At 37.8% G+C, this 27671-nt stretch overlaps 1 protein-coding gene across 1 annotated transcript; it reads left to right on the top strand.

Moving 5' to 3' along the window:
* The first annotated feature begins 28 nt into the window (after positions 1-28).
* LOC129247095 (protein bicaudal D) lies at positions 29-27177 on the top strand. Its single transcript, XM_054886017.1, has 8 exons — positions 29-1521; positions 18732-19097; positions 19177-19314; positions 19413-20269; positions 20338-20555; positions 20636-20887; positions 21846-22020; positions 24211-27177. Exons 1-8 carry the CDS (start codon positions 1297-1299, stop codon positions 24323-24325), a joined length of 2346 nt encoding a protein of 781 aa, XP_054741992.1. The 5' UTR covers positions 29-1296; the 3' UTR covers positions 24326-27177.
* Positions 27178-27671: the final 494 nt, after the last annotated feature.

Below are 27671 nucleotides of genomic sequence, written 5' to 3'. Positions count from 1 at the left end.
TTCACACACACATTCCGTTAGTCACTCACGAAAAGAAAAGACGTGTATAGTGTGAATAGTCTTTTTAGCGTTTTAACAAAGATTTTCCACTTTTGGGGAAATCTTTTATAGAAATCGCAGCAAACAAACCTTTTTAAAGTTCTGCCCTTTAATTTAATACAAAAAATAATAGTGAATCAAGAAAATTTAAGTGAACAATTTCTTCTCATTCCCTGCTAAAGGGGTGGTGAAAAGCCTGTGTGTGTGGAGACTCCAGGTGGAAGTTGACGTATGCAGTGTTGGTGAGAAGTAAAAAGGCGCTCCGTCGTGATGTCACTGCTTCCCATTTTTCGTTAATTGGATCATTTTAATTCAGTGCGTCTTTCAAGTTTTAGACGCATTTATTTCTTTGGATTGGATATTGTTAGTGTTTACTTCAGCTTAATCTACTTGCGCTCATTTACCTCTACATACAAAGCTTGTGTGTTTTCGTTAATTTGGCTTAGTGGAAGTGCATTGTAGCAATTTAATTTAATTTAATAATTGACTACAATTTGTTAATTAAATTGCAAATTGAAGTGAGACCGATGTGACAGGCGAAATTCAATATTCATTCCACTTCAGTAATTTGCAAAACGTTATAAAAAATTACCAAAGAGGGCAATAAAAGCACAAAGCACATAACGTAAAATTAGAGAATAAAGCATGTTACCAAAGAAAGAGTTGTGGTAAAAGATAACGGCAACAACGGAAGTGGAGAGAAAAGTGGAGTAAAGTTGAGGAATTTATAAAAAAATACGTCCAACAGAATAGAGTAGTGTGAGTGCAAAGTGAAATTTTAGTATTGGTTCTAAAACTGCTAGCGAATACGGCTAAACGGGTTAGCAACAAAAAAAAAAACACTAACAAAAGCGACATAAATACATACACGTCCCTCTAAACGCAACGATTCGAAACGCTATACAGGCGAACACATCACAATTCCGCCCACAACAACCTGCCACACCCACTACTGATGCTCTGTAGTCGCCGTTATATAAATTCAAGCACGGCTGCCGTCCACTGCAGATTAAGAACTCAAAACGAGTACCAAAACCGAAATTGGATATAGATATATCCCACCGCTGCAACAAACTATATTTCTGGAGCGACTTCCCCCATTCCGTCTAATACACATCATACATACAACATTAACACAAATACGATTCGTCTGAGCGTATCAACCGTTTGACTATTTAATCCCTTAATCATCCCCTCCAAAAATAAACCACCCGTCCATTACAAAACCAATACACAAACACGCAAGACGGCTGCAGTATGTCTGAATTGGAAAATGCCGCAACAGCCGGTAAAACTAATGAGGAGTTGCGTATGGAAGTTGAGCGGCTGACGCGCGAACTAGATCAGGCGGCCAGTGAGCGAGCACAATCTGCACAATATGGACTGTCGCTGTTGGAGGAGAAATCGACTCTTGAACAAAAATGTGAGGAGTTGGAGACGTTGTACGATCATGCCAAACACGAGTTAGACATCACACAGGAGGTAAGTTGAGAATACATTTGCAAGCATTCTAAATTTATCAGATAATCTTTGTTTGATACTTATATTATATATAGTGGTGGTCAAAATAATAGTAGTGCCCTGAAATACATAGTATATATTTTATTATCCATAACTTTCGTTTTACTATATTACATATAAATTATTTTGGGTTTTCATTTTGCCCATGCATATACCAACAATCGTTTTCGAATACCTTTCGAATAAAGATTGATGAGCTCTTTGAAGTTATTTGGTTTAAGGAAATCATATATATATATATATATTTAATTGGGGCGTACACCCTTTTTGGGTGAGCTCCTCCTCCTATTTGTGGTGTGCGTCTTGATATTGTTCCACAAATGGAGGGACCTACAGTTTCAAGCCGACTCCGAATGGCAGATATTTTTATAAGGAGCTTTTTCATGGCAGAAATACACTCGGAGGTTTGTCATTGCCTGCCGAGGGGCGACCGGAATTAGAAAAACGTTTTTCTTAATTATGGTGTTTCACCGAGATTCGAACTAACGTTCTCTCTGTGAATTCCGAATGGTAATCACGCACCAACCCATTCGGCTACGGCGGTAATCATATACATATTCGAAATAAGCTTATATAAACTCTTGATTGCTCTTTCAGTACCATTATCTATTCTCTTTCAAACAACAATTACTCAAGAAATCCTCGTTTGGCGTCCACGTTTTTCTTACAAATTATTACTGAAGCACTCCCTGTACATGTATGGGAAATGTGTTTTGCTGATACAACAACAACACTTGTGACTAGACAGCTGCAGTATACGAGCAGACAAACAATGGAGCGCGTAAAGGTCACGATAAAGATTTCCATCATTGAAAATATTTGTTTATTAAATAAAAAAGTTATTCGAAATGAAAACTGGATTGATTAATTTCACGCCACCTTGTATAATTAAATCGATAAGCGAAAATTAAAGCATTGTTATGATGAAAAGTTGTCGACGGGGTAGTCGCGCCAAATTTTAACAGCTCACAGTAAATCCTTCACTTCTCATTACTGATCATACCAAAAATACATGACTTATGCAGCATGAATATGTTTTCCTGTGTTCACGGTAGTGAGGCTCAGCGTACTAGATGGGCTAATTCACAGGGCGGCCGCGCTTGATCGGGGAAAAACCCAAGTCATTCCGGTGCGTAGAATTGGCTGGCATGGGAATGGCATTCGTTTACTATTCGCAATTACCGGTCAATGCATAAATGGGTTTTTAGGCTTTCGAAGAAGTATTTCTAGCATATGAGAACGTCACACACAAATTGCGTCACTTCTAACAACTCTAGCAGAGGTCTTCTCTGAAAGGTGGCTAAAACTTCGTCTCTTCCTTGCCGTCAGTGCCAAACTTACAACTATAACTAGCAAGAAGTATGTTCAGATGGACAAAACTGATGATGCCTGTCACGTCCGACCGACTGTCGCAGATCCTTCTGTCATTGAGAAGAAGGGACTGTAGGCACCTGGTTGGACTGATGACGGGCCATTTTCTATGGGCGAAGCACATGGAAAAGGTAGGCATTTCCGACAGCGCACTCTGCCCAGCAAGTGGAGAGGAAGATGAGACGGCGCACCACTTTATATGCGTCTGTCCGGCCTTCGCTCGAATCAGGCTTGAGGTCGACCACCTTGGCTCCTTGACACCATAAGATCTGCTCAGACTTCGTTGGAGGTCGGGTAGATTTAAAGAAATTTAAAAAGGCAACCCAAGTGCAGTACGATGGACTTAACATTGTCTGAGTGCTGTACTTGGTAGTCTGTCCCGAATAAAAATGTTCACCGTAAACTTCCGACAATTTTCGATCAATTTAAGCACACTTTACTTTGAATAGGATAAAAATATTACTTATCTTGTTGTCTTTGCCTAATAGGTACACTTAGATTATCATTTGTTGCCGTCTATGCAGAATTTTTCTTTCAATAGAGACCTGAACCAAATTTTCGCTCAGAGAACCCATCATCGATGAAAGCGGCACATGCATAGGTATCTATTTTCATAAGATTTATTAAAAATCAATTAAATTCTGCTCAAATTTGTAGCCGAACTGCTCGAAGGCTGATAAGCCGAAAGACTGAATATTAGTCAAAACATTTTACATCCATGCATTTGTTGGCGAACTTAATCGGCCGGTCGGCTAACCAAGAATTTGCCTTTTTATGTTTATTACATCTGATTTCTATAAACATTCGCTTCTAATAACCAGCTTGCTTTCAAATGGAGCATCGCCGTGCGTTCTTCGATCTATTATAGCGAAAGTCTACTGTTGTTGGCGCTCTCAGCGTTCAGCGCTCGGCAACAAGTAAGCAAAAAGTTAAACAATTCAGCTGGCTACGAGTAAAAAATGATTGGTATGCTCCACCGCACCACCGTAGCGCCGTACCTCGCGCGCCACCCCTCACATGGTTTAATTATTTTGCATTCTCTTTTTGTTTAACCTCGTTCGTTTACTTGTATTTTATTTTTGCTTTACTTCAGTAAGTTCGAAAAACACGTAATCATCTAAAAAATGTTCGTTGGCTATTTGTTAACAGATTTCGGTGCGCTGTGGGTAGCGTAGTTATTGAACAATGTTTAAAAAAATTTGCAAATAGTTTGCTAATTTGCGAAATGTGTGCGCGAGAGTAGCTATGTACGAATATATATCTTTGTATATGGCGGTGAGTCCGTGTCTTTGCGAAGTATTCGTATGCGGATAAGTCACATGGTTGTGATAAGAGAGAAAATAGATTAATTTTGGCTAACAGATTGTCGCTAGCCCGACTAGAATATTCATAAACTGGTTTACTAAATTATTCAACAACAACTTCCATTGCCCAACTCGCTTGCGCAACACAACCAACTGGCCCACACTAAATTGAGGATAAATAAATCGAATTTATGGCATTGGCATGCAACCGCTTCCACCCAAAATGGGATGAGTATATATGCACGGTGCAAGGACACATCCACGCCCTTCACTACATAGTCATAAATTTGATTTTGCCACTAACTGAATTGCAAGCAAAAAAAAAAACAAATACAAAAATGCGCCTCCGCTTTGCCACTACAGTCTTGTCCATACATACATATATACGCATATACGTTAGAATCGCTTTGGTTATTTACCTGTCTACTTGGTTAGCTCCGTAGATGCAACAATTTACACCGGGTAATGTAATACAGCACAAGAACAACAACAACAAGCATAGCAATTAATTGTATACATTGCACTTGTAGTGCAATGTTAGTGTATCTGTTAATTGCTTTTCTACTTCGTATTAAAATGGGTAAGAGGGGGCGTTGGAGTGTGCAAACAGGTTCCACGCAAACGCAGCACTTTTTTCCACCTTACTCAGTTTTGTTGTTACAAGTATTCGTACGTCGATTACTTGTGCCCACAATGCCGTCATGGGCATTAACCAAAGTTGGAATGCTTCCAATTTCGACAGTAGTTTATTCATTTGTTTGTATGTGTGTATGCATGTGTTGGTGTGCATTCCTTTGCTCGGCATAAAGCTACCTCATTAATTTTTATTCCCTACTGCATTGCTTGCACTCGATTGGTTGGAAGAAAGAATTACTCATAATTAGGAGCCCACTTCGTCGGGATTCGTAATTAGAGGTAAAATAACAATTAGAAATAATGTACTAGCCTATACTGAGGGAATTTTTGTATTCTGTAAAAGTTGTTGCAATGTTTGTGGTCACCATTTATAGTATGGATAGTTGCCCTAACCACTATAAATTCATACCCTTACGACGTACACCTCTTTCAAAGTTATAAACACACCACTATTTTTTATAAAAATATACTTCATAATACAACAAAAACCATATAACGCAACGTTTTAAACTTTTTATAAAAATTTTAACAATTTTATCATGGTATAGAGTTGATTAGCGCTTCTTCTTCGCAGCGAAGCGGAAATGGCATCGCTCATCGACGTTTTCATGGCTCTTCGTTTCGATATAAGTATAGGTGTTGGTGAGACAAGTGACATATTACAAAAAACTGTATACCTAACGAAGAGTATCAAGCGAGACCTGTTAAATATTACTAGGGAAGGTTTCGGTAGAGGAAAAGTGATATCATCTAAGAACATGGAGTTGCTAAGTCTACAACTCCCAGCTACCCAGAGATGATATCGCCAAAGTCATCAAATTTGAAAAAAGTTCAGAATTGAGCTGGACGACTAGGTACACCTGCATTTGAAAGGAAATCCCATTAGTGTACTCTGCACTGGTATACAACCAGATAGCTCGAAGTCACCAGAAGGCATTGTCGCTGGAATATATGGCCGCAGAACAAAGCGTTTTGTGCCATTGGGATACAACCAAAAGAGGTTTAGAAAACGCGTACCCCTCCCAAAGAATAAACTTATAACGCTACACTCTCACTGCATACAGCACAGTCATCTGCACATGATCGTGTTATGGCCCACTAATTTTCTTGTAATTTCTGAGAGCAGTCCCAGGAGACTCCAATGCACCTTTTCCTTGAACGCAACATTATAGCGCGGAGAACTTTGAGACATCTCGGCATTTTGCAGTCAAAAAGAAAGGCACATACGCTCAGTCCAACTCAGCGCTAACCTGAGTTTAATAAGGGAAGTGGGTCTGGACGAGGTATTGTGATGAGTAGAGGGAACGAAAGACCATGAGGCCGAAGTGCAAACCTTAAATTAATCTGAAGTTATAAAGGGAAGAAGTGTGCTAGATCACTTGAAGAGGACATGTTAAAATTCGGTAGTATCATACCAGGCCTATAGAAAATAAATAGATGTCTAACTAGACAACTTGAGCTTTTATTGCTGTTGTTGCTGTTGATATTAATGCTGCTGGACTGGCATATATATATATACCGATATAAACCCGGGTCGTTCCGGTTACGCAGAACCGACTGTCGTGGGAACATACTCAGTTTTTCGTTTGTATTGGTGAATGATGATTTCGAAAACAGCACACACGCAGCGAACGCTTGTGAATTTGTTATTTGTTCATCAGTGGATGAACTCCTTTCGATAGTTTTTACACTTCACAGGTAAGAGAAGAACAATACCTCGAAAGACGATGTGAGAAAAAAATTAATGATTGGGATAGTAAATATGTAGTAAAGCCTCCATTTGTGCTAAATGGTAAAATGTGACGATGTTTTAAGGTATTTTGCTCAAGAAAGTCACAGAAAAACTGGACCTGGATTGAAGTCGACCTTTTGTCCCACATTTTTTGCTCGTTTTATATTTATGTTTGTTATTATTATGTTTTATACATACATAAATGGAGAATTCTTAGATGCCAGCACTGGACGGCAAGTAACTTTTGTGGGTAGATTTTTCATGACAGAATTGCAGTTGCAGGCCAACCTTGGCCCTTTTGGAAAACTTTTGATATTTTGTGTGTGGGAAATTGGCATCTAAAGCATAATCTTCAGCGCATTAGTTGATGAGCCAAGTAAAAATAGCTTAAGTAAAATAGCCATAAATTTAAAGCATTGGCATTTTAGTTTAACATGTGTCCATTTATTTATTTATGTGCTTTTTTGTGTATACAATTCGTATTTGTATTTGTGTTTATACGCAAAAACCCAATTTAGTTTATGGCTTTAATTGTTTATTTTCAAAATAACTTTACTTAAACAAAATACACCAAGTAATCATTCAATTTAGACACATTGAGTCAGAAAAGCTTTGGAATATTTTTTTCCAGCGGTTTGCGAACTAAATTGTTTATTTTTTATTTTTATTATTTATTTTTTCAATATTTATATATTTTTATTATTATTTTTTTATTATTATTTTTTTGCCACTATTATTTTTTTTATTATTATTATTTTATTATTATTATTATTTTTATAAAAATATCGTTTGTTTTATATTTTACTTTTTTTATTGTTTAGCATAATACAAACCCATACTGTTTTCTCTTTATTTTGATTTGTAGCTTCCAAAACTTCACTTATAGGTCTATTTTTTCGCCAAGTGTATGTTATTAGTTGGCATACGTAAACTTTTTTTATACACTGTACATAGATTATGAAGTCGAGTGATTGTGTGAGGCGATGTGTCGACTTTAGCACAGATAAAATTAACGCTCTAACTTTTGATGCTTTTCGCACGCTGGTGTAAATTGAGAAGAATTAATTAGATAAGCTATAAATACGTTTCTTCATCTGTAAAAATGCGCTGAGCTCAATATTCTTCAAATTATTATATCAACTGGTACAGCATTTTACAACAAAAAATTTTGGAATGCAATTGAAAGATAACAATATTGAAAAACGGTTCCCAGTCATTCTGCAGGTCCAAACTGCTTATGAATGAAAGTTTTTTATTTTTATTATTTCATTTTGTAATGTCTTTCTTAGTCTAAAATAGTACTTGTTGCTTTTTATAGTAGAGCGCACTAGTGTATCAATGCAACGTTGACTTTCAAATATTAAAAAAAAAATTCTAAAGATTTCAGTCATTGCTGATGAACACTACTTGGTCACTCCATACAACTATAAATATATGTAGAATATATATATGGATATTCAAACTATGGAGAAAACTGAGTGATTGCCACGGTTAAGTTTCTTACGCCAAAGATCAGTATGTTAACGGTTACGATAACCGTTGAACAGGAGAAGCAATTATTCATAAATAGCCTGGTCTATTCAAGCAAGGTAGACAGTGAAGTCAACACAGTCAGCGCTCACGCCGGCTGATCGTGGCGAAATTACCCTCAGATATTGTGGAAAAGTTCAAAAACTTGTTTTGGAAGATGCCCGTTCGGAACAAGAAACGAAACGCAGAAGTGGTTGGAGTATCAACCATGAAAGGTTTTGAACACCCTCCATAATCATCTCAATATGTTTGAGGCATGAGCAAGATGTGGAATGAGAATGCATACGAGTGTTTAAGCGAGTTTTTTTTTCATTTTTTATTTATTCTTATTATTTATTTATATTTTTTTATTTATAATTGATCTTTTTTTATTTTTTCCTTGTTCTCTCCACTCGGGAGCATATGGCCTCGACAAGACTCAGGCTTGCGTTGGTTTCGTTAATCTATTTTGATTTCTGACAGAGTAGGTGATTAGCCTGCCGCTACCAGTCCTAAATAGTGGGAATGCCCACCTGTCGTTGCTTAGGAGCAACGCCTTCTAACCGTTTAGAGCGCCATTTGTGTTTCACATTTTTCTAGCAGAAGGATCGCACAGATGGTTGAGGACTTCGCTCAATTTGATATGTCTGCACTATTTAAGCGGTTGCCCATTTCCTCTTGCTGGCGCCAGTGATTTAATGCGTAACTGTGCGCTTTTCCTTTGGTTTTTGCTTGTTTTAGCGTCCACAATGCAAATAATGCGCTCACTATTGTGTGGGAGTAAGGATGGAAAGGATAAGTTTTTGGGTTGAGGAATGAAAAATGAAAAACGGATCTTCAAGCTTTTGCTAATGATTTCTGCATGTTTGGAACGTATCGACAAATTCAGAATTTTTTTATGGAAAGTTCGGAAGTCTTTTATAAGGGAAAAATGCACAACATGGCGCAAAATTAATCATCCTCTTATTATGATATTGATATTTGAATAATTTATTTCTCTCTTTTTAACAAGTTTAACAAAGCGCGTCAGTCGTTTCTTTCTCGTGCTAACCGGCGCCAATTGGACACACCAAGTGAAGCCAAGTCCTTCTCCACCTGATCTTTCCAACGCAGAGGAGGCCTTCCTCTTCCTCTGCTACCACCAGCTGGTCCCGCATCGAATACTTTCAAAGCCGGAGCGTTTGAATCCATTCGGACGACATGACCCAGCCAACGTAGCCGCTGGATTTTTATTCGCTGCGCTATGTCTATGTCGTCGTTAAGTTCATACAGCTCATCGTTCCATCGCCTACGATATTCGCCATTGCCAACGTACAAAGGTCCAAAGATCTTACGCAGAATCTTTCCGAAGTCCTTTACAACCTCGAAATTATAACTGTCAACAGTGACGTGAGTGCCGATACGAGTGCGCCGACTGTTTGTTGAAGACAGGAGGTACTTCGTTTTGTCCTCGTTCACCACCAGACCCATTCGCTTTGCCTCTTTATCCAGTTTGGAGAAGGCAGAATTGACAGCGCGGTTGTTATGGCCGATGATGTCAATATCATCGGCATACGCCAACAATTGTACGCTCTTATAAAAAATTGTGTCTGAGCGATTAAGTTCTGCAGCTCGTACGTTGCTCTCCAACATTAGGCTAAAGAAGTCACACGACAGCGAGTCACCCTGTCTGAAGCCTCGTTTGGTATCAAACGGCTCGGACAGGTCCTTCCCAATTCTGATGGCGCTGCTGGTGTTGAGCAATGCCATCTTGCATAGCCGTATTAGTTTTGTGGAGATACCAAATTCAGACATCGCGGCATGCAAGTAACACCTTTCCGTACTGTCGAATGCAGCTTTGAAATCGACGAAAAAATGTTGTGTCGATTCTCTTTTCATGGGTCTTTTCCAAGATTTGGCGTATTGTGAATATTTGGTCGATGGTAGACTTTCCAGGCTAAGGCCACACTGATAAGGTCAATCAGTTGGTTGACGGTAGGCTTTAGCCTTTCACACAATATGCTCGCTAGAACCTTATAGGCGATATTTAGAAGACTAATCCCGCGGTAATTGGCACAGATTTCAGGATCGCCCTTCTTATGGATTGGGCAGAGCACACTTAAATTCCAATCGGCAGGCATGCTTTCATCCGACCATATTTTGCATAGGAGCTGCTGCATGCACCTTACCAGCTCCTCGCCGCCATGTTTGAATAGCTCAGCCGGCAGTCCGTCGGCGCCCGCGGCTTTGTTGTTCTTTAGCCGCGTTATCGCTATTCTTACCTCGTCATGGTCGGGTAGCGGAACGACAATTCCGTCGTCGACGATTGGGGTATCGGGATCTTCATATTCTTTGTGACATGCGCAGCTATCACTGCTTAACAGGTTCGAGAAGTGTTCCCCCATAATTTAAGATTGCTCTGGATGTCAGTCACCAGTTCGCCGTCTTTGTTCTTACAGGAAAACGCCCCAGTCTTAAAACCTTCTGTAAGCCTCCGAACTTTCTGGTAGAATTTATTTACTAAATAAAAACTAAATTATTTTGAGTGATGAAAATCTTTATTTGACTTTATTGACTTTTACGCGCTCCTTTGCTTGTCTGTTTGTATGCTGCAGGTGTTTAGTTTACAAGTTGACGTACGACGTCAGTTTTCCAAAATTGTAAATCTTCAAATAGGATGATTAATTTTGCACCACCTTGTACTAAAATTGAATGGGATAAAAAACTGAACATATAGAAGTTTTCTAAAAGTTCTGAAGTTGAAAAAATGTGACATTTTTTAGAAATTCGTTGAATTTTTCTGCATTTTGTACTAGATTTGGAAACTTTAATTAAAAGGTTTTTGTTATACAATAAACAATATTTTTGTAAAAAATTAAGAAAAAAATGTGAGCACAAGTGTACATAAACTCTTTATAATTCTAGAAAAGGTCTAGCTTTGAAACAGAATAAATCAAACAGAAAAGAAATTGTGAACTTTTTCACTTCCACTCGCAATGGTTTTTTGCTAGATGTCCGGGCTTGCAATCCCACCAACTATCATTTGATATGAAGTTTTAGATCGTTTACTACGTATGAGTCCCTCCAAAACTACTTCGCTTTTGCATAGAAGGGTTTTCGGCTAATTACTTCCATAAGTCAGGGCATTCACAGAGGAAATGGAATGGCCTGCCTTATGGAAGTAATTAGGCCATTCCATTTCCTCTGTGAATGCCCTGCCTTATGGAAGGAAATAATGTCAACCCCTGGCAAACCACTGTTCGAGAGTTTCGAACAACTGTCAGGCTTAGACATCAATGCTGTAAACAGCCAGTCAACAAGTTGGTTGCGAGGATGTGACAACAAATTGGTGCGGAAGTGCTAGTTGGATTCTGGATGAATCACCACTTCAACTAACCAACAGCTTGCGCAAAGCAATGTTCAACACTTCAATATTTCGTAATTAGTAGAAGAAGTCGGTAACAAGAAAGCTTTTCTATCTTTTAAAAGCTTTTCGGTATTGAAAACAAAAAATGAATACACCTCACAATGCAAGCTGGGATTGTTTTCTGATAACAATGAAATGAGAACAAGAATTTCGACCGAAGAGTTTTAAAAACCCCCTGCGAAAACGAAATGCACATCTAAGTGGCTGCTCATTTACTGCTGCCTCAAGGTATCAAGAGTATAAAAATAGTTTTCACATACACAAAATTTGCATATCTTTTATTTTATAAAATATGCTGGTTACTATTATTTGAGCGGAATTTTTATTTTTGTATAATATGTACATACCGCAAAAATCGCCATAAATGTGTCCTGCGTCCCTCAGTCCAAAGTCAGTCTATTAAGAATAGTTTCTTTGCAAAATAAACAGACACATGCAGAAAATTCAACCGTAGTTTTGTGACCTCAATCTGCCAACAGCAGCAAAGTTTAATTAACTAAAGCAAACAAAAGACATTTATTGCACCCAAAACACTTGAGCGACTCACAGGCGGGCAAGCGGACGGAGACAAGCCTCCAACACCTGCGTTGAAAAGATGCTTAAAAATTATATGCCTTCTCTAAGGGATCCTTATTAAACAACAATTCATGCGTCGAGCTGTGAAATGACAAAAGCAAAAATAACAAGTAAAATATCCGAGCGAACTACTGGTGTAAGCATTTTCGCTAAAACAAAAACAACAACTAAAGTGAATACATTTCCTTTACACTTTAAGGCCAAAACGGATTGGCTTAATTTCTGCTTGCCAACTAACTACCCCAACAATGTAGAAAGTTGGCTAACAAACTATGTGCACTGTATGTATGTCTCAAAGTAAGAGTATAAATTTCGTCGTAAAGGCGGTTGGGCGCAGGATAAGCACAAACGCAGGCACAAACATACAGATAAGCGCCAAGAAAAACTTACAATATATGAATTCCATGAATAAATCAGCCAGTTTATAAGGATGTAAGTATTTTGGTATGTACAAATGTGAGCATGAAAGTGTGTGGAAATATGTTCATATGTATGTATGTATTTTTGTATGTACGTACATGCAAGTATGTGCCCTTGCCCGGCAGTTTGAGCTCTGGAACTGTTGCCGTTTACTGATTTATTTTGCTAGTAGTTTTTCTTGGTCTCACAGCGAGTACACACGAACTTGGACAAGTGCATGCATATTATGTGTGATATACAGTGGCGAAGATGAAAATAGCAGAGTCATTATATTTTATATTTTAGAGTCAAATATTTAGTAAATCTGAACTTTTCATTTTATGAATACAAAACTTTTGATTTATGATTATTTTAAAGAAAAAGTTTTATCTCTTTTTACACAAAGGAAAAACATAAAATTCCAATGAATACTAATTAACAAAAAACTAAAAAAAAATTTTAACTTAAAAAAAAAAAAATTAATTAAAATTAAAAAAAATTTAATTAAAATTAAAAACAAAATTAAATTTAAATTAAAAAAAAAATTAAAACTAAAGAACATCTTATAAAGAAAAAGGGTTATCTCTTTTAGCACAAAGGAAAAAGTATTAAATTTAATTAATATTAAATTTAAAAAAAATTAAAAACAAAAAAAGTGAAAAAAAATAAAATTAGAATTAAGACATTTTTTAATTTAAATTAAGATTAAAAATATTAAATTAAGATGAATTAAAAAAATAAAAAAAATTTTATTTAAATTAAATAAAAAAGCTAAAAAAAATTAAATTATAAAACAACTCATAATTCTCATAAAAACAAACTCAATAGGTGGTGCAAGGGTCTAGAGAAGTAAAACAGACACAATGCACATGTTTACGAATGGTTTCAAAACGGTAAAATTGATAGTAGCGACTCTGATCTGGATATCAGCAGCTCCTTTAAGCTGCCGGATTACTGCAATCTGAGCTTTGGAATCAGAAGATGACGAACAACAGTGGCTATTTACATTAGTGTAGCGAAAAAAGTGCTAAGAAAAAGGTGTGCGAAAAAGGTGCTACGTCGTCCTTCAGACAGTTTCTGCCGAAAGGACTTGAAGCAATCACAAGTCTCACCGCATGGACACCTAACGGACAATGTCCGGTAAGGATGCCTACCAAATTCGAGAGCTGCAGCTTTCTTAGTTTTAGAAGTTCCTCGAACGCCCCCGATCTACGCTCGATCGCCCCACACTAGCCCATCGCTCGCTGAGTTGACGCGAGGCCTATGTTTCCAGGAGGAAACCACAGGTTCTCAAGGGATAGTAGGCGAGTAAACTTTGGAAAGTTTTCATAATAGTCACTTGACTGCTAAGGCACAAGACTGCAAAGAGGTTAGGAGGCTTTACTGGATTGCGGTACATAAATGCATAGAAGGCAATGTAAAGGCCTGATAAGCTAGACAAAGGATGGGTATGACTAAACGAGTGATATCATGAACGACATAACTACCAATTAGCAAGTATAACGAACGCCAGGCAGTCGGGTGCACGTTACTGGAACGACTCGAATCGATATCCGGTCGAGGACTGTCACTCCAGCAGCATTTCCCGTACATGTATGGGAAATGTTTATGCTGCTGCAACAACAACTATACAGGAGTTGAAATGTTACAACTTCTGTCTGGTCATGGTCGGACATTTACACACATATGCTCGTACGTCTCATCATCCTCAAGACAAAGCCAAAAATGTCAACAACAACAGATAGCGGGGCGGTCGCCGTAGCCGAATGGATTAACGCGCGACTACCATTCGAAAGTGCACGGGTTCTAAAAGCGACCGCTCCTTGGCATGCAATGGCAAACCCCCGAATGTATTTTTGCCATGAAAAAGCTCCTCATAAAAAATAGCGGCTTAAAACTGTAGGAGGAGGAGCTCGTCCAAACATCCAAAAAGGGTGTGAGCGCCAATTATATATTTCTACCAAAATTGCTTCGCCTAATCTGCGCTTCAATATTATTCGCCAGTGCTTACTCCGCTCTAAGTTTACCCATTCTTTAATTTTAAATCTAAGAATCTCTGTAAGCTAAGGCCACAGAATAGTTCCGGTCTCATAATGCTGTTTTCCGATCCTCTTGTCAGCTCATCGCTTGCCTCATTACAACGAAGTGCTACACCAGTTTATTTTAATTGAAAAAGTTATACTTTTTCCGTTTCTCAATTACTATGCACAGTTTCGAAAAGAAAAATTCATAAGTGGTACTAATATTTTCATCTTCACAGCTGCCTGTATACAAACTTGAATGAATGCCAGATGCAGTCCGTAGTTGAGCCTGAGCAGTGGCTGTGTAACCGGGTGACGGTATGTGGTAAAAGATAAGAGCATTTAAGGAGCAAGCCACAACATGAAACGTTGTCGACTGAGATTTGCCACATTGGACAAATATTGCATGTAGTAATTGCAAGGAGGTAGGCAAACACGCGCACACAAAACCACACATATACTCGCACACTTCTTATGCAAGTGTATGTAATAAGCGTGTAATAAACTTTGGCATTGTACGCTGCTTGCCACGCGCGGCACTGCAGATTGGAATAATGCAGGCTGTGTAGTGCTGGAGCGGAGAGTACCGTACCGGAAGAGAAATGTCATGCAGCACAGGAATCTGTTGATAAAGCGCTCGTAAATGTCATATTATATGTAAAGAATTGCTTACAAAAGCTACCGCACAAGCATGTGTTTGTTTTGGAGGTATGTGTGATTATAGTAAGTATGGAATGTGCCACACCTCTTATTCTACTGCCGTGCCACTCTTGTAACAAACAATGGCATTACTGTGACCTGCTCACCGCTCACTGTTCACTGTCAATGCGAGTCAATTCGAAATCCAATTACGTTGCTATTTCTATTATAAAAACGCCGTATGCTTATAAACATACATACTTGCATATGTGGAGTATGGGGCCGAAGCGTGTTTGTACGTTACATATGCATGTAGGATAAGGCAAAGGCTACAGCAGCACTTCCGTCACCGCTGGCATGCGTGCTATGCGTTTGTGAAACTTTTTTACTTTCTCATTGATCAAAAGTGGAATAATGTCGTTGAATTTTTAAATAACTTTTTTCCATTAACGTTTACTCAAAAGTTAGTTCTCATTTACTGTAAGAAGATGTTGAAAATAGCTAGTAACACAGAGTAGAGCGAGCCAACACTATGCAGGTGCTTAAGCTACAGCTTCATACCATGCGTTAAGGGGGCTGTAGCCTTCAGCAAGCAATTCCTATAGCTGAATAGCCTATAGCCTAGACAGACGGCAGCGTTAATCCGGATTACGTATGGGCAATACAGGCGGGCTTTCGAGTGCCTAATAAAATAATATATTTAATACGGCTACCCCGTGTTACATAAAGGGAAACTGTCTGACCCCTTTGATATACTTGTACAAAGCGGCGTTCACCATCGAAACTGCGGATTGAGATGGGACATGTTTAGCCATCTTCAACTGACGACGTATGGTTGAGTCATTAGAGACAAATGCTATAACTGCCGACTTAAAAATGAATTTGCAGTAAGATAAATATTTTAAGTTTGTCTAGCAACTCAACTGCAACTGTAAATATGTCGGGCGCACCAGTGGAATATGTTAAGCAGCTTCCAAGATATGTAATCTGCAGCTTAAGATGGCAAATCTCGCATTGGTACAGCTAGAGCCACCTTTGCTATGATGTCTTCCGTGTGGCGCAATAACAACATCAGCGTTCACACAAAAATGAGAATTTTCAAATCTAAGGTAGTGTCGGCTATACTTTATGCTTGCTGTACGTGGAAAGGGACCAAATCCGTTACTACGAGCCTTCAGGTTTTTATAAATAGCTGCCTGAGGAACATCTTCTTTCTTTGGAGTGGAACTCTCTCACGAATGTTTGTCGCAAGCCTAGTAGACCAAGGGAAACTTGGAGGCGAACAATTGAAAGAGAAGCTGGAAACATCGGAAAGAGCTGGAACCACCAATTAATGTGCATTGCCATAAATCGCACAAGATGGCGCGCAAGCGTGTTTGGTGCCCTATGTCCCACGAAGGATTAAGGAGCGAAGAAGAAGGACTGGTTCAGTTAATTCTGATTAAAATTGTAGTGTGACAGACGTTTGTTATGTGTTTTAGTGAACTGCTGATTTGCTTATTGGATAGTTCTGTCAATGAGCTGCCCTGGTACTGAGAAATAATTATTTATGTAAAAAAATCTTAAATTGCCATTTCTCAAACTGCTCCGAAATATCAGAACAAACTGCAAACTAACATTGCATCCAGTCATTCTTTTTCTTTAAAAGATTCATTATTTTTTATTAACAATAGATATTAGCTGTAATTTTTGGCAATGTTGCCATCGAAAATTCGCCTCATCCGCTTACATTATGAAAATTAAGTCCAGTTGTTAATCCTCATTAGTTGCACTTAATTCCTAAGATAATTCCGAATTAAGTCATTAATCCCGATTAACACCACCTTCTGTCTAGGCCATTGTACAAAAATGCTAATAAAACACTCTTATTCTTCCTATTTTTTGATAGACAGTCTTGATGTGAGTTTGACAGGTAGTCAAGTGTGTGATGGTGTGAATGCTTGGTCTTTTTGCTGAAGCATATTGGCGGGGTTACTATACCAAATTAGAATTTTATGCTAATATTAAGAACAATAGAATATCTACAACCAAAAAAATACAAAATAATAGCTTTGACTTAAAATATTTACAACAACAAATATTTCTAATATATTTCTTAGCTATAATAATGCTTTTTATTGAGAAATATCTTTATTTTTACGTCATTATTTAGACTTTTTGATACATTTTTTAATGAAATTTAATAATTTTTTATGCAACCCTGTTACATAAAAGAGCGTTTTGGTATCAGGTGATCTCAGCTGTGCGCATTTTGTGTTTTTACTTGTGGATCTGTGCAATGGTCTAGGCCATAAAGCGTTGAAAGCCACAATGCCTGGGACACATCGTACGGGGTTCTAGCTTTAAGCCGGCACCCTTCAATCTCTGGCCTGCTTCTTGATTCTGTTCTATAAATGAGGAGTCTTGAATGTCAAGGCTTCTTCGAATTGCAAGTGGATTTTGTGAGAATATTTTTCGTGGTAGAAATTTACTCCAAGATTTACCATTGCCGAGTGTTAACTGGTATCAGAAAACAGGATTTTTTTACTTTGATTTTCGTTGTTCGTTGTCTAGTATAGTAAGCCACATGAAGCACTAAGCGACTTTGGCGGCTGATAATGAAAATTATAATCATCGATAACCAAAATCATAATTTTCAATTAATAGTTTATCAGTTATTCATGCATTGGCAACCTCTGTACTTAGTAGGGAGTTGCTTGTATATTTGGTTTCTTTGTCATAATAAAAGTTTATTATAAATTATCATTTATTACGCAAGAAAAGTGTAGATATAACTGCTCTAGATTTTATTAGCTCGTACCCCTACGATTTTTTTTCCTATACACCCCGTTACAAAATTATAGACACATATTGTCCTTCTAACGCAAGGTTTCAAACTTTGTAAAAATTAAAAAAAAGTAAAACTTTTTAATCAGAATTCTTTAAAATTTTCTGTATGTGAAGTTTTATAAAAATTACTATAATAATTGGCGCGTACATTTCTTCTAAGTATTTGGCCTAGTTTTTCTTCCTATTTCTGGCGTGCGTCTTGATATTGCTCGAGAAATGGAGCGACCTACAGTTTTTAAGCCAACTTATCGCAGAAATACACTCGGAGGTTTGCCATCGCCTGCCGAGAAGCGAACGCTATTATGTAGAAAAAGCTTTTTCCATAATCTGCTGTTCCAAGTACGGAGATTCGAATCTACGCACTCCCGAAGGGTAGTCACGCACCAACCCATTCAGTTACGGCGGCCCTTAATAGCCTTTGGTCGGATGAAATTTGAGTCACTTCGTGCTAGGATCCGTTAGTCATAGAAGCAAAAGGCTAAAAAGGCTTTTCGGGTTTGGAGCTGTTTTACTACATTAGAAACCTGCTATTCCACCATAATCCAATGAATACCAATTAATCCTAAATTATTAGGAACTATCTTTGACAGATCTTCGTCTGATGTAAAGCTGGGAAAAAATCATCGATAATCAAAGAGTTAATACAATAATTGAAATTAAATTTTTAGGTTTTTTTTATTTAATAATTATTCTTAATTTATCATCAACTTCATTATCATTAACTTTATTCCTCTTGCCCCTTATTTCAGGCGCTCGCCAAATTCCAAACTTCACAAAAAGTCACCACAAAAACTGGCATCGAACAGGAGGAGTCACTGCTCACCGAAACCGCAGCACTCGAAACAACTTTGAACAGCAAAATTTTAGACTTAGAAAATGACACGAAGCAATTGCGCCACGAATTGGAGCGAGTGCGCAACGAACGCGATCGTATGCTGCAAGAGAACGCCGACATTGGGCGTGACAAGTCGGACAATGAGGCCGAAAAGTTACGTCTTAAGGCCGAGCTGAAGGATCTGAAGTTTCGTGAGACACGCATGCTAACGGAATACACAGAACTGGAGGAAGAAAACATATCGCTGCAAAAGCAGGTGTCAAGCTTGAGGAGTTCACAGGTAAGCGCGATCGAAACAAAATTAAAATACGAAACGAAAAGTGAGTGTAGGTTATATAAATACTTTTTACTGTTTTAAGGTTGAATTTGAAGGTGCCAAACACGAGATACGTCGCCTCACCGAAGAGGTGGAACTATTAAATTCACAAGTTGATGAATTGGCCAATCTAAAAAAAATTGCTGAAAAACAAATGGAAGAAGCCTTAGAGGCTTTGCAAGTAAGAGTCGAAACGAAGTTTTCTAATTTGGCTTTTCACTTTTAAAATATCTACTTTGCTCATCCATCTATATATTTTTCGTTTTTACGCTTGTATAGTGTGAACGTGAGGCAAAATATGCACTCAAGAAAGAATTGGATAGCCATTTGAATCGTGAATCCATGTACAAGATAAGCAATTTGGCTTATCTACGTAGTAACATGGATGACAACATCAGCGCCAATAGTGATGGCGAAGAGGAAAATTTGGCTTTGAAACGGCTTGAGGCCGACTTGACTACTGAATTGAATGCAACCGATGGCACCAAATGTGATCTCTTCTCGGAGGTGCATCTCAATGAATTGAAGAAGTTGGAAAAACAACTGGAATCCATTGAGAATGAGAAAATGTTACTCACTGCGAATTTACGAGAGGCACAAACCAGTTTGGATAAATCACAAAATGAAATACAAAATTTCATGGCTCGCTTAGCGCTCCTAACTGCACATGTCGATGCACTACTACAGCTGAAGAAACAGCTGGATATCAAGGATGATTCCATGGAGGCGGTGAAGCGTCGCAATGATGAGCAAAATGTGCGACAACAACTATTGGATATACTCTCACAGTATAATAGTTGGTTCACACTCTCTTCCAAGGAGATTGACGGTCTCAAGACTGATTTGGTTGAGCTGCAAAAGGGTTTCAACTACACTGACGCAATGACAACCCTCCGTAATGAGGTCACAAATTTGAAAAATAAACTGCTTGCCACCGAGCAGAAATCACTAGACCTGCAAAGTGACGTACAGACACTCACAAGTATTTCACAAAATGCCGGACAAAGTTTGGGTTCGGCACGCTCCACTTTGGTGGCCTTAAGTGATGATTTAGCGCAGCTGTATCATCTAGTTTGCACCGTGAACGGTGAGATACCGACACGTATTATGCTCGATCCGAAGAGTGATGACATGAGGTATGTTTAGATAAATTTTTATATTATACTTTTCGTTATTTTATTTACTATTTTTTTCTTTTTTCCAGTTTTGAAAACGATTCGCTTACTGCCATACAGTCGCAGTTCAAGTCCGATATTTTCACTTCCCGCTCGCATACAATTGAAGATCTGCAAGGACTTGCCGATTCTGTAGAAATTAAAAAGTATGTCGACACTGTGGGTGATCAGATTAAACATTTGAAAACCGCTGTGGAGCACACAATTGAACACAACAAAAACAAAGTGCGCGGTGACGTTTCTGAAGGTAATTATTGTGCACTTCAATATGGGGATATGCAATTTTTACATCTATTTCTTTATTATTATTTTATTTACTCCGCATAGCTGACAAATATAACCGCGAAGAAGTCGAGGAATTGCAAGAACAAATCGTACGACTCAAGGGCTTGCTATCACTCAAACGTGACCAAATCGCTACATTGCGTACTGTATTGAAATCAAATAAACAGACCGCTGAGGTGGCACTCACCAATCTCAAATCGAAATACGAAAATGAGAAGACAGTGGTCAGCGAGACAATGGCCAAATTGCGCAATGAACTGAAGATACTCAAAGAAGATGCAGCGACATTCTCAAGTAAGTAGTAGTGAATATAGGAAGAAGAGTAGCGAGAGAGAGAGAGAGAGTAGGACTGCTTTTTTCACTCCGCTCAGGCGCAGGGCGAAAATCAAATTTAAAATCCGTTTGTGCTTTGAAAATTGAAGAAAGTTAGTTAATCCGGGGTTTGTCGATAGGCAAATACAAACACAAACAGTCGCAACCGGGTAAAAAATTACCATGGTATACCATGTATAATTAATTAAATATTTATTTTACGTAGGAAGCGCGTATTTTGTTTCTATGCAGAAAGGTACTTGAAGCGGCAGGTCACCATATTTTGTGGAAAAAATTATTACCTGTGTAATATTTTTACTCAGTAACGACGAACGCCGGTTTAAGAAAATCCAATTAAATGGAGAGTCATTAAATTGCTTTATGAAAAAATTTAACAGAAAAAAATGTTTACTCGAATTATTCAAATTTTTCAAATACACCTTCCCCCTTTCAAATACAGCTCCCCCCTCCCATTTGTGGTGTGCGTCTTGATGTTGTTCCACAAATGAAGGGACCTACAGTTGCAAGCGGACTCCGAACGCCACATATTTTTTATGAGGAACTTTTTCATGACAGAAATACGCTCGGAGGCTTTGCCATTGCTTGCCGAGAGACGACCGCTATTAGTAAAAACTTTTTCATTTTTGTGTTCCGTGCACGAAGATACGAACCTGCGCACTCCCAAATCGTACTCAGTGAATTAATTTTAGCCGATTCTTTAACACGGAATGATATCAGAGAGAGAGAGCAAATGTAACTCTTTAAAATTTAAATTATTAAAATAGGCGTGGCACCGTCTACCTAAGTTTATTTGAGGTCCTTTTAATATTATATATATGAAGTTGGATTTCGCCGAACTTAGACGATTCTTCTATACTTGTTTGTTTATGATTTTATTACAAAAATTCTAAATTACTTTTTACCGCTTCTTCTTTTTTAGGTTTGCGTGCCATGTTCGCCGCGCGTTGCGAAGAATACGTCACACAAGTGGATGATTTGAATCGCAAATTGGAGGCAGCTGAAGAGGAGAAGAAGACGCTGAATCAGCTGCTGCGTCTGGCTGTACAGCAGAAAATTGAATTGACTCAGCGTATGGAGGAAATGGAAATTGATCGGTGGGTGCCCATGCGACGTTAGGCTATATGCCCTTAAAGTGTATATGCCTAGAAAATCAGAAAAAGAAACAAAGATATACTACAATCAAGCCAACAAAACGCAGACAATTTCCCCCTGCCCCCCATAAATTATATGCTCGAATACGGTTTTTTAAATCAGAAATGTGCGTGTGTCCGCGTCCAAAATTAGTGCTTAGTGCTTGCTATCCATATGTATATATATATCTATATATATATATTTCTACAATAAGTATTTTGGCAAACGCATATTTTGTTTTGTCGTTTATCCTGTTTCCTCCACCCTGCCAACGAACATTAATTTAGCCTGTACGTTTTAATTGTGTCCATCTTACGTTTAACTTTACCAACAACTATACACTTTAAGCCGTATTTCGAATTGGTAAGCCGCAAAAAAAATTATGACAAAGATGCTTATATATGGAAAAGAAAAAACACGAAGATTATATAAAGCATGTTTTGTAAAATACGAATGAAATGCTTTTGATGCGTCGCACAACAACAGAAAAAATACTCGGTTATTGGTCACAAATGAACACTGTAAATTATTAAAAAAAAATCCGAATGAAAGTTGAAGCAGTTATTGAGCGTATGATAATATTTATTGCTAGGAAAAATACAAGTGCTAACACATTTTTGAGCAGAGGTCTTTTATATGCATAACAACAACGTAATATTTTCGAAAATGTAAATTAATGCCAAAAAGCAAACCCTCCACATTACTATGCATTTTATATACTTAGTCTTGCCATAAATTCTGTGACAAATTTTACAATACATACGGCTAGAACAAATTCGTAGAAAAAAGTTCTGTTAGTTTTGCTTTTGTTCGTATGCATTGTCTATGCATAAATTATACTCAGTTTCGTGGTGAATTTCGCTTGTTGACAATGGAGTGGATGATTGCATTACAACAGTGTGGTGAAAGTGCAAGTGAGGTTTACGAATTGCTGAAAAAACTTAATATTTCGAGAATGTTTGTTTACCGCACGATCAATCGCTTTTCACAAACATCTGAAATGACAGACAGAAGGAAAAGTGGTCGTCCTCTCGTGGTTCAAACCAGTGCTATAAAGCCGTTCGAGAAAGAATTCCCCTTGGAAAGCAGAACATCTGTCCAGGGAAATGAATATATCGACCAGATCCATGTAAAGACGAGTTAGAGATGATCTCCACATAAAAGCCTTCCGTCGCTTAACCGGTCATCTTTTGACAACGCGCTCGAAGACAATTAGAATCGACAGATGTAAGTAGCTTCTTCGGCGGCACATGGTGAACGCTCATGAAAATATCCTTTTCTCATATGACAAAATTTTCACTGTTGAAGAAGTTTTTAATAAGCAAAACGACAAAGTCAATGCTAAAACTTTTAAAGATGCAAAAAATGTTATTCTAAAAGTTCAGCGCGGCCACCATCCAGTCTCCGTTATGGTTTGGTGCGGAGTGTCTTTCAAAGGCGTTTCTACGAAAGCGCGGTTAAGACCGGGGCAAAAGTGTACCAGAGGAATGTCTTAGAAGGCGTGCTAAAGCAGTTGAGCAGTACCCTCTTCAATGGAGAGCGTTAGATCATCCAGCAAGATTCCGCTCCAGCTCATAAGGCACGCAGCAGTGGCTAAAAAATAATCTTCCTGGGTTCATAGCCGCAGAAGATTGGCCGTCTGGAAGTCTAGATCCGAATCCATTGAACTACAGTTTGTGGTCAGAATTGGAGAATTTGGCCTGTCGAAGACCTCACAGAAATTTGGAGACTCTAAAAACTCTTTGGTTCAAGCTGCGACGTCAATATCCATGGAAAACATGCATGCTGCAATAGCTGAGTGGCCTGGCCTAATCATTTGTGCTTGTGCAAAAGCTAATGGTGACCATTTTGAATGAAAATTGGAATTGTTTTTTTTTTTTTAATATTTACAAAATATTTATATTACTAACTGCATTAAAAAAAAAGTGTTATAATTTCATATTGATAACGAACTTAACTTGTAACAGAACTTATGGCAGGACTAAGTAGAAGACGCTGCATGTGCTTTTGTTTTGTTTGTTTAAGAAAATCTTATCTACCACACTTCTAAAATGTCTCTTCTATGAATAACAATTAACTATTTTGCACATTTATTTCATGCATATTTTACGCTTATTAATTAAAGAAAATCTGACATTTTCTCCATTTCACAGAGAAACTCGCTTTGCGCGTCGTTCGATGCCTCCACAACGCGGCAGCAGCGGCAAATCGTTCTCGTCACGGCCCTCAACACGCAATCCGACTGGCAGCAATCAGAATCAATTCTAACATAAAATAAGCGTGCAGCGAAAACTTTTAGCCTTAGTTTATACACTGCTTAAGTTATAAAGTCATTTTTTATGCAAACTGTCACACAGTCACGTGCCACTTCTACGGTAATGAGGTATCTTATATGCACCACAGCAAAATATTAATGTGTAACGTGATAAGTTTTAGCACGAAAGATAAAAATAGGTACGTTTTTTATACAAAGACATGGGGTGAAATGAAAATGCACACAAAAAACAAGAGATGTTTTTTCCCGAAAAAAGCACAATGATTCTGAAACTTTGAAGGATTTATGACAAGTTGTGCTTGCAAGACATTTTCAACTCCTATCTGCGTACGAGAAATACTTCCGCCCTTAAAATGAAGGCTCACAATGCATATAAATGCATAAAAGTGACTGCAATCAATTAATTTGATTTATCAACTTTGTATTAATCATTCAAATATCATACAAAGCAGGGTCTTTTTTATAATACTGTATATTCTAACGGCACAATTGGGGGTAAAAGTTAATTTTTTAGGAATTATCAGGTGACGGCATAATTAGCATTGAATGTATTGTAGCGCCTCGTAAAACTTTCCAATTTGTTTTTTATCCCACTTTGGACTACAAATTTCAATAAATATCATGGCGTGGGCGATGATAAGCAACATAGAATTTGTAGAATACTGTCAAGTGACATGCAACTGGGTTTGCTTTTCTGCTGGAATTTAAAATTGCTGCTCAGATGCATGGCACGGGCTTCAAGGTTTAAGCTAATCGCTAAAAAAACCTTCGTCCTGTGAGTAATGGCATCAAAGATTTAGAAGTGGTAAATCTAGGACCCAAAGCAGCCGTCGAAATTAACTTCTGCCCCCAATTTTTTGAACATTAATATATTATATATGTTTTTGTTGTTTTTGCACACAGCTGTACCAGTTTACAACAAATGAGCAATTTGTAGAAAGAATTTAGGTACACAATATATTTATTTTCGATATCTGAAGTAATAATAATTTTTTTTTTTTCATAACCCGCAAATTGTGCGCCATTACTTTAGTACGACTTCGCGTGTGGTGAATTTTTGAGCTAACACTAAGCCTACGAGATGGGATGTTTAACCCTCCATTGGACACACGGGTCTGATCAGACGTTTCTGAAAATTGAATTTTCTATCGATTTATGGAAATAACCTTTTAAAAAGGATCCTCGAACAGAACGAAAAAAGGCCAGACCCGGGTGCCCAACCGAAGATTTTAAAAAAGGTTTCCAACGGAAGGTTGAATTTAGTTTACTTGGTGAGCGGAATTAAACTTACACTGAAAACTGTTCCTTAAATATTTTTTAAAACGAATGAACTTAGAACTGTTGATCACTTGATCACTAAAAACTGAAATTTACATAAAGCGCTCTAAACAGCAGCGAATTTGGACAATTTTAACTTGCAATAATAAAAGAAAATTAATTATTAATTTTTCTAGTGAAAACCAAGCTGTGATGAATATTTAAACGGCGTTCAAGCTGGGTCAGTTTTTCAGTGCAAGTTTTGCTCTGTTTTCCTGGTAAATGTCAAATTTTGAGAAGTTAATCTCTTGGGTACATTTCACGTCCGACACACGTCATGCACTTGTTTGCCCTAGGCGCCGATGACGTGTTTTGTTTTTATTAATCATTCTTTGATTTTCAATTCTAATTACCTGAAGTCATCTTAAGACTCAGTATTTCACTAATATTTTAGAAATAAATAAATTCTTACGTAAAATGTACTGCTTTTACATACAAATCCAAGCAAACAAAAATTCAATCCGTTCCACATGCAAATATAATATTTTTTCAAATAAATTCGTACGCAAGGGGTTGAACTCAGTTTAAAAATTCACCACCGTTAAATCAACACTAAAAAAATGTGCCTCATTAAAGCTGGTAAATAGCGCTGAAAAATCTTGACGATTAAAACGCATTTGTTCGGCACTTTTTAACTTTCTCCAAAAGCTCAAGCTGTGCAAAAAGTTTTTCAAACTTTTAGAAAATCACTAAACAGGTTGAGTATCTCTCCGGAATACTTAATGATGTGCAATAAGTATAAACGAGTTGAGGTGTTACCTGTATTCTGCTCGAAAAAGCTGAGGTTTTCTAGAAAAACGTTTTTCTTCATTGTTTTGGGTATCCTATTCAACATCTTGGCGCACAAGTAACTAGAATATCTTTTTTTCAAAACATAAAATTTAATTATGACCAAGCGAATAGGAGGGAAATGTGGATTATCACTATAACCTAGCTCTCGAAAGCGACTCTACGCCTCTTCAATTCGCCGCGTCTCTGCTCCGCTCACTTAACGAAAAATTTGCCTGTGAAAGCAAAAACAAAGTTATGGAGCAAAATACGCCGCTCGCGATTGTGGTTATAGGCCTCTTCTATTCGCCACTTCTCTGCTCGCTGTAACTCTGTTCAGCTCATTTGACGAAAAATTCGCCTGTGAAAGCAACAACAAAGTTATCGAGCACGACTTTAGCGAGTATGGTTTTATCTGATAAAACTTGTTGAACTCACTATTTTCAGTGCTGTGAAATCTCTCTTCTGCTATTAGGAAGTTTCATTAGACCGCATTCATACAGAGCAAAACTTGTTGCTTCAACTTTGCGAATTCTCTTTTGGTGTTGCGCCTCTTGTTCATGCAATTGTTTAGTTTTTGGTCTACGAAATCTATATTCTGATCGAGAAGAATGTGAACTCAAAGAGTGTTAGCAGAGCATGAGCAACGAGTTCAAGCAACAAATGTTTCCCTGTGTGAATGCGATTTTACTAATTCTCATTAAGAGCTTCCAAACAAATGTAATTTTAGGCAGCTCTAGTCCAGCGGGGCCTAGATATGTTTATTTATACGAGTACTAGTTGTGTTATCTATTTGCTACTTGATAGCGCTTTGGTGAAAAGAAGAGGCCTTCCATAAAAATAATGATTTCGCGCAACTGAGCCAAATGCATTCGTATAACAGCCCTTTTTTCAGACCTGTTCAACAAACCGCTTGGAATTGTACCCTGTTTGTGGACAGCTTTAGCGAAAAGAAGAGGCCTTCCATAAAAAATGATTTCCGCCAACTGAACCAAATGCATTCATATAACAGCCCACACATTTAAAAAGAGTTATAAGAGTTCCCTTTCAGACCTGTTCAATATTTAAAATTTGACTGATTTAATATAGTAAGCTAAGATTTCGTATGCCATTACTGTTGGCACATGGAAAATGATAGCAAACTACAGCAGCACCAAACTGTACTACGGATTCCTACGGCAGTTGGGGGTTCTACGTTACTGGCATAACCAGGATTTATTTCCGGCAGCATTCCGCAAAAGTGTATGAGGAATG

Source organism: Anastrepha obliqua, chromosome 5 (genome assembly GCF_027943255.1).
Source record: "Anastrepha obliqua isolate idAnaObli1 chromosome 5, idAnaObli1_1.0, whole genome shotgun sequence".
NCBI classification, from domain to species: Eukaryota; Metazoa; Arthropoda; class Insecta; order Diptera; family Tephritidae; genus Anastrepha; species Anastrepha obliqua.
The sequence above is the reverse complement of the archived record's forward strand: the minus strand, read 5'-3'. Positions and strand labels throughout refer to the sequence as shown.

What these genes read in the sequence shown, in the direction of transcription:
- LOC129247095 (XM_054886017.1), top strand. Translation starts at nt 1,297, where the DNA reads ATGTCTGAATTGGAAAATGCCGCAACAGCCGGTAAAACTAATGAGGAG. An exon ending in CAAGCTTGAGGAGTTCACAG is followed by an intron (nt 19,098 to 19,176) that starts GTAAGCGCGATC and finishes TACTGTTTTAAG; the next exon opens with GTTGAATTTGAAGGTGCCAA. An exon ending in AAGCCTTAGAGGCTTTGCAA is followed by an intron (nt 19,315 to 19,412) that starts GTAAGAGTCGAA and finishes ACGCTTGTATAG; the next exon opens with TGTGAACGTGAGGCAAAATA.